Source organism: Phyllobates terribilis, unplaced genomic scaffold (genome assembly GCF_046119375.1).
Source record: "Phyllobates terribilis strain yellow unplaced genomic scaffold, ASM4611937v1 Scaffold_2__4_contigs__length_985480577, whole genome shotgun sequence".
Taxonomy (NCBI): Eukaryota; Metazoa; Chordata; class Amphibia; order Anura; family Dendrobatidae; genus Phyllobates; species Phyllobates terribilis.
In genome coordinates this window covers 951721416-951735829 of record NW_027362762.1, presented here as the reverse complement: position 1 = coordinate 951735829, position 14414 = coordinate 951721416, and the positions used below count along the sequence as shown (strand labels likewise).

The 14414-nt window shown below is 41.2% G+C and overlaps 1 protein-coding gene across 1 annotated transcript in view; it reads right to left on the bottom strand.

The window, feature by feature from the left end:
- The window catches only part of STYXL2 (serine/threonine/tyrosine interacting like 2), a 130962-nt gene that overhangs the window by 72898 nt on the left and 43650 nt on the right, over positions 1–14414 (bottom strand). The window contains exon 2 of the mRNA XM_073668557.1: positions 10611–10734. Within this exon, the coding sequence (XP_073524658.1) occupies positions 10611–10723 (113 nt within the window). The 5' untranslated portion in view covers positions 10724–10734. The remainder of the gene's footprint in view (positions 1–10610; positions 10735–14414) is intronic.

Genomic DNA, 14414 nt, shown 5'->3' with positions numbered 1-14414 from the left:
ATGTACAAGAATATAACTACTATAATACTGCCCCCTATGTACAATAATATAAATAATATAATATTGCTCCTATGTACAAGAATATAACTACTATAATACTGCCCCCAAGCTGTGAGGTTGTGTTTTGTAGCTCTCCTCATGTCTGGAGCAAGCCCAGGGCGGGGCCCCCCTGGGCGGGGAAGCTCCCCAGGCAAGGCCCAGGCTTCTCGGCCTACACTGGGACAAGGCTCCCAGGCTACTTCCAATGGGAATAATACACCCAGAGTCACTGTGAGACCTGTGACTGCAGCACAAAGCTCCAGCAAGAAAGAAGGAGATAAAGAATCTGTGTGTAAAGTTTTGGGAGGAAAACCAGCTCCAAGTGCAACAAAGAAGCCAGATGTGAGTAAAGAAATGCAGCAAAGTGTGAAGCTTTGTAATCCACCCAGTGGAAGTCCAGTCCGTGCACAGCCCCAGCCGGCAGCTCAGCCTCCATCACCATCAGGTGTGCAGCTCAGCTCTCCAGTCTGCAGACAGAGACGGACGTCTCTGGAGAAACAAACCCTCCAGGAAAATCTCCAGCAGCAGCATGTGGTGTCCGGCATGGTGAATTCAGGTCGCACGAGGTCGCAGTCTGGTGTCAGCGGTAAACTTGCCGCAGTGCCTGAATCCAACAAGGTAGCCACAAAAACACCTGTGGTGGACGCAAGGGACAAGTCAGTATTCAGAGTCCCTGACCCTGTGGCCAAGCCTAAATCTGTGGAGACGCAGCGTGCCCCCGAGCTGCAGCTGGCGGAGGAGATACCCGGACTGGTCAGGAAGATGGGTGAGTTGCAGCAGCACAAACAACTGCTGCAGATGCAGATAGACTTTATCTATAATCTAAAAGCAACTAACCCTGAGAGTAACGCTGTATGTGACATGAAACTGAACTCACTTGGTGTAGAGCTGGCGAGTGTGGTGCAGGACATGGACAGTGTGCTGGAAAGCATGGGGCCCCTGAAGGAGACCTACGCAAACCGGGCACGGTTCGCCTCCTATAAGCAGGACTGTGCTGCGGAGTCCAGAACCCCTGATGTGAAGTCAGAGACCCCCCAGCTGCAGGCACGACCGGTGTTACAGGCTCCCCGCTTCTGTTTCCAGGTTGGAAAAACACTGCAACAGCAGGCAGCGGCGTGTGAACGGGAGTGTATACCTCAGATTCCAGCAGAGGCACCACAAGTCCCAGAGTGCCCCACACAGGAGCAGGACATTGCATGTGAGACTGTTTGTGCTGATGAGGCCGAGGCTGAAGCACAGACTGGCGCTAATGATGCTGTGCCTATGGGGTCGGGGGCTGGGGGGGATTTACAGGCTGTGATGGATGTTGTACTGTCTGATGATAATAATGCTGTTCATGATAATGTGCATGATATGGGTGATTGTCCCCCTTTACCATCTAGTACACAAGGTGTGACAGCCCCTCCTGCTGCAGACCCTATCCCTGTCAGCCAGCCTAGTGTGACCCGGCAGGTGCCCCCCAGGAATGCCTGGAGCCGCGGCGCTCCGTCTTTCACCTCCGGAGCAGGGTATACGGGCCAGACATTTAGGCGCATAAATGTAGTGCGTTTTAAATTCTTAGGTGCCAAGGAGGATCTACCACAACGCAGGTATGTGGCGAGAGAGCTACTATGCCGCCAGATGGGGTTTGTGCCGACTGAAATCCTGGCGGTAACTAATCTGCAGGACAGGCAGGGCTATGATGTCAGCTTTAAGCTCATGCCTGACCTGGATAGATTCTGGGCCAATTACCCCAAGTTCAGAGAAACTGAAGGCTGGAATAAGTTTATACTGGTTCCCATTTCCAGGCCAGATACCGTCACTGTGAATATCACCTTCTGGAATGAGGCCGTTCCCCCACAGGACATCCAGGTGTGGCTCTAGAGACATTGTGACCTCGTCTCTGGACTCACCAAGATCAGAGATGAGGATGGTATCTGGACAACGGGGTGGAAGGTCCAGGTGAAGCTGCGGCAGTATAACAACATCACTGCCCACCTACCCAACTCCTTCTTCATTGGGAGGGAGAAGGGGGCATGTTACTATCCCGGCCAGCCCAGAAAATGCTTTAAATGTGGTAAAACAGGTCATCTGGCTAATGCCTGTACTGTACTAAAGTGCAGCCTGTGTGGGGTAATCGGCCATGTCGCTGCAGACTGCCGGGACGTTAGGTGCAACCTCTGTGGTAAGATGGGCCACCCTCACAGGGACTGTCCAGACGCCTGGCACAATATCTGCAAAGCCTTCCCTGATGAGGATGTGATGGCAGGGGCAGAGGCTCAGGAGGTGGTGGCAGGGGCAGAGGCTCAGGAGGTGGTGGCAGGGGCAGAGGCTCAGGAGGTGGTGGCAGGGGTGCAGGAGGAAGAGGATTTAACTTCAGCAGGGATACTGAATAGCTCAGGTGCCCGCCAGGAGTCCACCCATGTAACACCAGAGCAGCGGGGTACAGAGGGTGCAGAGGGGAACATGGAGGTCGTGCCTCAGGTAGCCCCCCCTTCAGCATCAATGTCTGTATCTGATGACTGGAGCGTAAATCATAATAAAAGAAAGAAAAAGAACACGTCCTCCCGTAAACCTGAGGCAGAATATGACTCTGGTCAGAGTGGTAGTAAGAAGGTCCAGAGTTCTGCAGATGTGATGGTTGTGTCCAACAAATATGGAGTCTTATCTGAGGATAATGATGATGACTATGAGGAAGAGTTGAGGAAAATTGATGCTGAATGTGACAGGGACACAGAGGACCATCCCCCGCCAAAGCGGAAGCCCTTATCTGTGGACCCTCAGGTGGAGGCTGACATGGACACCGGTGGTGGACAGAATATCTCTGATTCACGATGATGGCTGTTACTCTGCTCCTTCTATATTGTGTTGTGATGACGGGGTTCTCATTAACACTGACATCAAGTAACGTGAATAGTATTAAGGTGAGGAGGACGAGACACGCAGTGTATGAACATCTCAGATACCTGGACACAGATGTCATCTTCCTGCAGGAGACACGACTGACATCTCTGGGGCTTTTGAGAGAGGCAGAGAGGGAATGGCGGTCCGGTCCATCTTTCTGGTCACTGGCTGTGGAGCCTTACGCCGGGGTTGCTATCCTGTTTAACACCCATGATGTGACTGTACATAGGATGACAGAAGTGGTCATGGGAAGGTGTCTGGTCCTGGAAGTCACTATCCATGGTAGGCGACTCCGGCTTATTAACATCTATGGGCCACAGACGGTGACTGACAGGATCCAGCTGTTTAATGACGTCAGGCCTTTCCTCTTCACCTCTCTCCCGGTGGTGATGGCGGGAGACTTTAATGCCATACTGACATCAGGTGACAGCTCCTCAGGTAGGACAGTGACCAGGGACGGCAAGGTCCTACATAACATCATAATGCAGGCAGGACTGACTGACATTTTCACACAGGGAGGTCGTCAGCCAAAATTTACGTATTCTTGTTCCAACAGGAGCAGTAGGATAGATTTTTTTTTTGCGAGTCCTACTGAGGCTGTCAGCTCCCTGAGTGAGAAGGTCGTCCCTTACTCTGACCACCTCGCCTTGTGCTTCTGTCTGGGGACCTCTAACCGCCCGGACATTGGTAGAGGGTTGTGGAAGCTTAATTCCAGTCTCCTAGGTGATGCCTATGTCCAGAGTCGTGTCCACTCCCTTATTCAGGTCCATCTAGAAAGGGTTGATTTTTATGACAACATGACCGACTGGTGGGAGGACGTCAAGGAGGATATCAGATCCCTCTTAAAGAGACTGTCAGTTAATAAAGGGAGGAACAAGTACAGCCAGTACCTAAAGCTGCGTAAAGAATTGGAGTCATTGTATTCGGCAGGCGGGGATGACAAAGTGAAGATCGACCGGCTGAAATCTGAGATAAGGCAGTATCAGTACAGCAGGTACACCTCCCTGGTTCTTGAACGGGATTATGGGTCCTTAGGGGCACCTGATCCCTTTGAGAATTGCAGGGAGAGGGTGGCCAAAAAAATGGTCCCAGGTCTCACTGACTCCCAGGGTGTATTGCAGGATTCACGGGAGGGTATTCTGGGGGTCGTGAGATCTTACTATGCTGACTTGTTTCAGAGGAAAGTTTTGGATAAAAATAAGATGGCTCAATTCTTGGAGGCAACTCCAGTGCCTGATACTAACGATCTGGACTTTTCTTCTTTGACAGCAGAATTAACGGTGGAGGAAGTTAAGGCGGCTATTGATAAATTATATCTGAAGAAGGCACCAGGCCCAGATGGTATAACAGCAGAATTTTATAAGGAATTCAGAGACCTCCTGGCTCCAATCCTTGTGGATGTGTATAGGAATTGTCTAGAAAATCACCTGATGCCTCCATCCATGAGAGTGTCCTCGTTAATTCTGCTGTCTAAAGGTAAAGAGCCGAGTGACATCAAGAACTGGAGGCCGATTGCCCTCTTGAATGTAGACAGGAAGATTCTGGCAAAGATCCTGTTTTCTAGGTTAGTCTGTTTGTCCCCGGCACTGTTGGCAGGCTCTCAGTTTGGCACAGTAAAAGGGCGGAACATCTCTGGAGCAGTCATCTCGATATGGGAGATGTTTGAGAGATGTAAAGCTCTGCGGTGTGGGAGATATGTTGTCAGTCTGGACCAGGCTAAAGCCTTTGACAGGGTTGATCACGATTATCTGTGGGCCACTTTGTCAAAGTACGGTGTTCCGGGACAATTCGTGGATTGGCTGAAGACTTTGTATAGAGAGGCGCTGAGCTTTCCTCTGATTAATGGTTGGCAGGGTGATACTTTTGGAGTTGGGGCGGGGGTGAGACAGGGCTGCCCACTGAGTCCGCTCCTGTATGTTTTCGCCATAGACCCGTTTCTGAGGTCACTGCAGGAGTGTGATTTTCAGGAGGTGCCGGTCCCCCACTGCCTGCCTCTGACTGTTGTTGCCTATGCTGATGATGTGACGTTGGTGATCTCCAATCCTCAAGAGGTGCGGATGTTATCGGCGGCCATCAGAAGCTACTCTGAGGCCTCCGGGTCTCTGGTCAACCTTGAGAAGAGTCAAGCTCTGTGGACGTTAGACACTGATCCCGGCTTTGATCTGCCACAGTTTGCTAAAGCCTCCACCCATATTAAGATCTTAGGGGTTAAATTTGGGAGGGATGATAATGCCAAGCTAAATTGGGAAGAGAAATTGGAAACCGGAAATGCAAAGGTTCAGCGATGGAAGAACTGGATGCTGACCTACAGAGAAAGGGTGGCTATGTTGAAGACCTACCTGGTCCCCATCTTCTTGTATGTCTCTGTTATTTTCCCTTTGCCAGAGTCTTTCTCAGTGAGGCTTTTCAGCTTGTTCTTCCAGCTCTTGTGGGGGAATAGGTTGAACCTAATAAAGAGGGGAGTAACGTACCTACGGCGGAGAGATGGTGGGCTGGATATGTTAAATCCAAGGGTTTTCTTTGACTCCCTGTTTCTAAAAGTGAATTTTGGGAACATGGACTCAAACAGTAGCTCCCTGTGGGTGAATAGTATCAAGGACTGGATATTGCCTTTTGCAGAGTCTTGGGTGCGAGGCGGCAGTCTCAAGAGGAGGAGATGGACAGGTGGCCACCTCCCCCAGTATCTGGACTACGGTCTGAAGTGTGTCAGGAAGTGGGGACTGGAGAGGTCTTACACTGAGAGCAATACGAGAAGAGACCTATATGCTCATGTATGTGGGACGTTCTTCTTTTCTCCACTGGCCCTGAGAGATTGTGTCACCACCACCCTGCAGGAAAGTCTCAGGTTCCTAAACGGGAAACGACTTCCTCCCAAACTGTTTGACATCTCTTGGCTTTCATTACATAGTCGGCTCTTTGTCAGGGGGAACCTGAAACATCTGAGTGTCTCTGATCGGAATTGTCCCCTTGGTTATCAGCAGGAGGAGACTATGGAGCACTTTATATGTGATTGCTGGGGAGGGAGGAAGATCTGGGAGGAGGTGTCAGCTAATCTAAAAATCCCCAGACTTCTGAACCTAAAGTATCCTGACATAATCTATGGTGTCCCATCCACTGTCAGTAACATCGACAGAGAGACCATGTACATTATAATCAGTGTCATAAAATACTATCACTGGCACATGAGAACCCGGGTGTCACTGCACAATGAGCCGTTCGATCACACCGCTGCAGCCAATCAGGTGATATCAGAACTCTGGTGGATAAAATCACTAGAAGTTGGAAGGAGTCAGAGAAACAAAGTTATGGAGCAACGTAAAATTCAGTTAGGGAATATGATGATTATTATTATTATTATTTTTTTTTTATTTATTTTTTTCTCTTTCCCGCAGGCGTGGACTTTTTAATTTATTTATGTATATGATCTGATTATTTTAATGGTTTTTTTTTTTTTTTTTGTATATATAACCCATGTGATTTGTCTTTTTGTAATACTGGATGATTTTTGTTTGTTATAATTGTATTTATGTTTGTTTTTATAATAAAAATTGCCCCCTATGTACAAGAATATAACTACTAAAATACTGCCCCTATATACAAGAATATAACTACTAAAATACTGCCCCTATATACAAGAATATAACTGCTATAATACTGCCCCTATATACAAGAATATAACTGCTATAATACTGCCCCTATATACAAGAATATAACTGTTATAATACTGCCCCCTATGTACAAGAATATAACTACTATAATACTGCCCCCTATGTACAAGAATATAACTACTAAAATACTGCCCCTATATACAAGAATATAACTACTAAAATACTGCCCCTATATACAAGAATATAACTGCTATAATACTGCCCCTATATACAAGAATATAACTGCTATAATACTGCCCCTATATACAAGAATATAACTGTTATAATACTGCCCCCTATGTACAAGAATATAACTACTATAATACTGCCCCCTATGTACAAGAATATAACTACTAAAATACTGCCCCTATATACAAGAATATAACTACTAAAATACTGCCCCTATATACAAGAATATAACTACTAAAATACTGCCCCTATATACAAGAATATAACTACTAAAATACTGCCCCTATATACAAGAATATAACTGCTATAATACTGCCCCTATATACAAGAATATAACTGCTATAATACTGCCCCTATATACAAGAATATAACTGTTATAATACTGCCCCTATGTACAAGAATATAACTACTATAATACTGCCCCCTATGTACAAGAATATAACTACTATAATACTGCCCCCTATGTACAAGAATATAACTACTAAAATACTGCCCCTATATACAAGAATATAACTGCTATAATACTGCCCCTATATACAAGAATATAACTGCTATAATACTGCCCCTATGTACAAGAATATAACTACTATAATATTGCCTCCTATATACAAGAATATAACTACTATAATACTGCCCCTATATACAAGAATGTAACTGCTATAATACTGCCCCTATGTACAAGAATATAACTACTATAATACTGCCTCCTATATACAAGAATATAACTGCTATAATACTGCCCCTATATACAAGGATATAACTGCTATAATACTGCTCCTATGTACAAGAATATAATTACTATAATACTGCCCCCTATGTACAAGAATATAACTACTATAATACTGCCCCCTATGTACAAGAATATAACTACTAAAATACTGCCCCTATATACAAGAATATAACTGCTATAATACTGCCCCTACATACAAGAATATAACTACTATAATGCTGCTCCTATGTACAAGAATATAACTACTATAATACTGCTCCTATGTACAAGAATATAACTACTATAATACTGCCCCTATGTACAAGAATATAACTACTATAATACTGCTCCTATGTACAAGAATATAACTACTATAATGCTGCTCCTATGTACAAGAATATAACTACTATAATGCTGCCTCCTATGTACAAGAATATAACTACTATAATGCTGCTCCTATGTACAAGAATATAACTACTATAATACTGCCCCAATGTACAAGAATATAACCACTATAATACTGCCCCTATGTACAAGAATATAACCACTATAGTACAGCCCCTATGTGCAAGAATATAACTACTATAATACTGCACCCTATGTACAAGAATATAACTACTATAATACTGCTCCTATGTACAAGAATATAACTATTATAATACTGCTCCTATGTACAAGAATATAATTACTATAATACTGCCCCTATGTACAAGAATATAACTACTATAATACTGCTTCTATGTACAAGAATATAACTACTATAATACTGCCTCCTATGTACAAGAATATAAATACTACAATACTGCCTCCTATGTACAAGAATATAACTACTATAATACTGCTCCTATGTACAAGAATATAATTGCTATAATACTGACCCCTATGTACAAGAATATAACTACTATAATACTGCTCCTATGTACAAGAATATAATTACTATAATACTGCCTCCTATGTACAAGAATATAACTACTATAATACTGCCTCCTATGCACAAAAATATAACTACTATAATACTGCTCCTATGTACAAGAATATAACTACTATAATACTGCTCCTATGTACAAGAATATAATTACTATAATACTGCTCCTATGTACAAGAATATAACTACTATAATACTGCCCCCTATGTACAAGAATATAACTACTATAATACTGCTCCTATGTACAAGAATATAAATACTATAATACTGCTCCTATGTACAAGAATATAACTACTATAATACTGCTCCTATGTACAAGAATATAACTACTATAATACTGCTCCTATGTACAAGAATATAATTACTATAATACTGCCCCTATGTACAAGAATATAACTACTATAATACTGCCTCCTATGTACAAGAATATAACTACTATAATACTGCTCCTATGTACAAGAATATAACTATTATAATACTGCTCCTATGTACAAGAATATAACTACTATAATACTGCTCCTATGTACAAGAATATAACTACTATAATACTGCTCCTATGTACAAGAATATAACTACTATAATACTGCTCCTATGTACAAGAATATAACTACTATAATACTGCCCCCTATGTACAAGAATATAACTACTATAATACTGCCCCTATGTACAAAAATATAACTACTATAATACTGCCCCCTATGTACAAGAATATAAATACTATAATACTGCCCCTATGTACAAGAATATAACTACTATAATACTGCCGCTATGTACAAGAATATAACTACTATAATACTGCCCCTATGTACAAGAATATAACTACTATAATACTGCCGCTATGTACAAGAATATAACTACTATAATACTGCCCCTATGTACAAGAATATAACTACTATAATACTGCCGCTATGTACAAGAATATAACTACTATAATACTGCCCCTATGTACAGGAATATAACTACTATAATACTGCTCCCTATGTACAAGAATATAACTACTATAATACTGCTCCTATGTACAAGCAAATGTAAAAACATGATAGAAAAAAGGAAGCATATCCCAACAGCTACTCTGTCGATTTGGATGCCGATTGGCCCTGCGGGATGGTAATGCTTTGCCATGGCATTCGGGGGTCTTCGCCATTTTAAACTTTTACTATGTATTACTGAAGAATGCAATATATAGTGCAAGCGATAAAATGATTACAGGTTCAAGTTCTCTAGGGTAACTAAAAAAATCTAACTAAAAAAATTAAAAATGATAGAAAAATGAATTTCAAATCACCCCACTTTCACCAATATAAAAATAGATGTAATAAATAAAAATATAAAAAAATCACCCCTTATCCCAATATAACAATACATAAAAAAGGGGAAATAAAAAAATTAAACAATTTTAAGACAATAGAGAAAACAGTTTGACTCACACCCTTTTCCCAATACAAAAAATAAAATATAAATAAATAAAAAATAATAAAAGCTGCAGAAAAAAAACATTTTGAATCATTCCTCTTTTTTCTAATACAAAAATCAGAAAATGAAAATAAATAAATGAAAACAATAAAATAAAATATGTAGAATTTTTTTTTAATCACTCCCGTTTTCTCAATACAAAAGTAAATAAAAAAAATAAAAAAAATGTAGCATATATGTATACGAAGTATACTGTATATATATATATATATATATATATATATATATATATATATATATATATATATATAAATAGAAAAAAAAACAAAAAGAATATTTTTAAAAACGTTAGAAAAAGACGTATTGAATCACACTTCTTTTCCCAATCGAAGAATTAACTTAATTTAAAAAAAAAAAATCAAGAAAGTATTAAAAAGTGAAGAAAAAAAATCCCTCCTTTTTATCAATACAAAATAAATACATACTATTTAGTATTATGTTCAATCTATCAAAACATAAAATTTGTTAATCTGTATGATAAGAGCAGTAAAAAAAATCTCCCCTCCCCCAAAAAAAATAATACAAACAATCGTATGTATTCCAGAATGGTACCCATAAAAACTACAACTCGACATGTAAAGAACAAGCCTTCACACAGCTCCATCAGCAGAAAAATAAAAAGTTATGGGTCTCAGACAACGCGACACAATCTGTTTGTTTTTTACTTCTGATATAACTTTTTTTTACTTGTTTTGAAATTTTTTTTAATCACTTCTTCAGAAATGAGGAGCTCCCGGTTACTCACTTGCTGGGGGATGGGCTGCGCAGGTATCGGGCTTGGACGGCCAAAACATCATCATCCTCGTCGCCTTTATCAGGGACCACTTGCTCGTTGTCTTGGTCTCGGCCGGATGCCATGATTGATCACCCTGAAAAAAAAAAAAAAAGAAAAAAAATATTGAATTTGCAGATTGGCGAGGTTCTCCAGATATTTTGAAAATACGACTCTCAGCAGCATGCCCTGATATAGATGCTGAGAGTTGTAGTTTTCGCGACCACATCTCAAAACAGAAATAATGCAGAGACAGAAATTAATTTCTGGTAACGCTGTAAAAGTGCCTGCTAAGGGGGGGGGGGTAAAGAATCCCAACACAAGGGGTAAGACACTGGAGGTGACATCTATAGTGGCAAGAATTCTCAGCTGCCACTGATGGACAATCACATGAATGACACTGCCATCTTGTGGTCATCAATGGAACTGCGCACAGCTTTTGATAAAGCGTCTGTAATAGATGATTTTTCACTTGTTTTTGTCGGGTGGAAGATGAAAAGCAGTTACAGGGTTCAATTCTTACAGCTTATGGGTCAAAAAGACCCCTTTACTACAAAAGAAGACACTAGTGTTATAAATAGGACATAGGAAGTGGGGGACCATAATGTGCTGCCGTATATTATTATAATAGTAATGATGATGATTGATTATTCACCGTCATCATGGTTATTATTATATCGATGATACATTGATGATATTGATTAGGAATGATGAGATTACTGAGAATCATTGACAATAATTATAAGGATGATGATAGATGATAAATTGATTGAAGCTAATTATTATATGGATGATGATGATGGATGATGCTTGAAGATGGAAATTAATGCCTATGACATTGATTGAAGATTAAAATTGATAATGGTAATTGATGATTTCTTAGGCCTCATTCAGACGTCCGTTTTTCCCATAAGTGTTGTATGTGTGTTTTTCACATACCCATTATAATCTATGGGGTCGTTCATATGTCCATTTTTTTACCAGCATCACAGATGTAAAGTACCAATGCAAGTTTATGAGTCCATGAAATTCACGGACAGCACCTGGATAAATGAGGCCTTGGGTTGTGTCCACACATTGCGGCCACAGCGTGTTTTTAAAAAAAGCTCGGCAAAACAGTGCGGGTTTTTACCATATATGCTGCCAAAGCGGCACCGCGGCCGCAACGTGTGAACATAGCAGTAGTCATTAGCAGAATTTGTAGTCATCGTCAATTATCAACATCAAATAATATTATCAATCCAATCATCATCACATTCAATGTGAATGCAGAAAGATGATTGATGGTGATTCATTATGTTATTTGATAATGATAAATGATGATGATTTTGGATGATTGATAATGATGATTGAGGATGTTAATTGTTTATGGTAATTGATGATGATGATTGAAGATCGTGATGATGATGACTGAGGATGATAGCTGATCAATTGATGGTTATTATGGATGATGATTAATTGTGGTAATTGACTAAGGATGATAATTGAGTATGGTAATTGATAATGATTATTGATGATGATGATTGAGGATGATAGTTGATTATAGTGGTGGTTGGGGATTTTGATCGAGGACCATTATCTGATTATAGTAATTGATGAAGATGACTGAGGATGATAATTGATGGTAATTGTTGATTGAAGCTGATAATTGATGATGATGATTGAGGATGATTGTCTATGGTAATTGATGGTGATTGAAGATCGTGATGATGAAGATGACTGAAGATGGTAATTGGTGTTGATGACTGAGTATCATGATTAATTATGGTAATTGATGATTGTAAATGATTGATTATGGTGGTTGATGATGATTGATGATATTTCATGATGGTAATTGACGATAATGATCATTGAGGATAGTTATTGATTATGGTTATTGTAGATGATTCAGGATGATAATTGATTATTGTAATTGATGATTGAGAATATTTGATGTTGTAATTGATTGATAATGATGATGTAGATGATGACTGATGATTGATATTTGATTATGATCATTGAGTGTAATCATTGATTATAGTTATTGATTATGAACATGATTGACGATGATAATGGATGATGATCATTGATTTTTATTGATGATGGACTGAGGATATTTGATGATGTTGATAGCGATGATTGAGGATAATAACTGATGCTAATCATTGAGTGTAATTATTGATTATAAAGATGATTGATGATGATAATCGATGATGGTCTTTAATTTTGATGACTGAAGATGACAATTGATTATTGTAATTGATGATGATCATTGATGATGATGATTGCTAATTGATGATGACGATTGATGATGATCATTCACTATAATAACTGATTATGGTTATTGATTAAGAAGATGACTGAAGATGATTGATTATGGTAATTGATGACTGTAAATATTTGATGTAATAGATGATTGAGAATAATATTTTATTAGTGATAATATTTCATGTTGATAATTATTCAGTTCTGTGGTTCCGTTCACACTGACGTTTTGGCTTTTGGTTCAGCTATGACGCTGCTCCTGATCCGCTCTCTGATGGATTTAAATGGTGCAGGAATAACATGATTAACTTATATTGGGTTCTGCCTTGATTTTGTCTCTCTTGATGGCGGTTATATGACTGTGATTGAGGCTCACAATGGCGGTACGAGCGGAGCCTAATGTGACAGTCTTTCGCACACCTCAGTGTTTCCTCTCCTCCCTCTTTTTTAAAATTTTTCTTACCAAGTCTCGAAATTCTCTAATTCCACAGATCCCCATGGCGCTGACTTTCCTTCCCTTTGTTTTGTCACTTTATACTGTTTATTTCCATCGACAGTCGTGGTCGTGCGGAGAGCGCTCCCGCAGGTCCCTCGCCTCGCGCCGACTCTTTCACGCAGACCAGACGAGGCTTTTCATTTTTTAGTTTGAAGTTCAGTTCCATTTCAACCCCGAGCAAGTCATGAGACGTTCAGCGGTGACACAATGTATTTCCAGGGCCTTCTACTGCCGCAGGGCTTTTAACAGCCGAGCTCCGCCATTCCAGCGAGGGGCCGCGCTTTGTCAAGACATCTGAAGAGCCAGACAGAGAGGACGATCTTCAAAGCGGCACATGGCGGGGACTCGTTTCCAGCCATGGGATGTTATGTCAAGCTGTTCTTATGAGCTGAGGGCCTCGTTCTGTGGACGCCCAACGACCGTAGAGGGAAACAGGGCAGAGAGGAGGCATAAATACATGTCAGCGCAGGCACAGTGCCGAGCGGCACAATGAATCTCCCCCCAGAGGAAAGCATCCGTGGCAGAATGTGCATAGCAATGTAATGCGGTTAGGAGAAGACTGCTGAGCACGGGCGATGGCGAAAACTGCCGCCAAAGCAGACAACGAGCCAGGGGAGAAGTAGTCATCATTGCACAATGTTGGGGGTAATGTGCAGAGCAATATAGGGGGACACTTGTGCAACATTAAAATCCCATACATATGAAAAATACTCGCCCCTCAAAAACTAATATGTCTCCCTGTGCCATGTTGAGGTCCTTTGCCCACCAGGGGGCAGCACAAGTGCAAGTCCAGCTCCTAAAATGGGGTTGTGCTACCAACAACTTCGGGCACCGATAGGAGAGGGCCTCTGTGCAAGAACGATATAGGGGTCCTTTGAGGCTCAATATCTTATCAATTCCACCTGCTTTGGAGCTGGACGTGGCCCCCTCACCTCTGAAGCCCCTGTGCGACCCGGTTGCACCAATGATATGTCGGCCCCTGGCTGCGGGCCATGTATAGGGGGGCACAAGTAACAGGCTAAGCAATGGGGAATAAT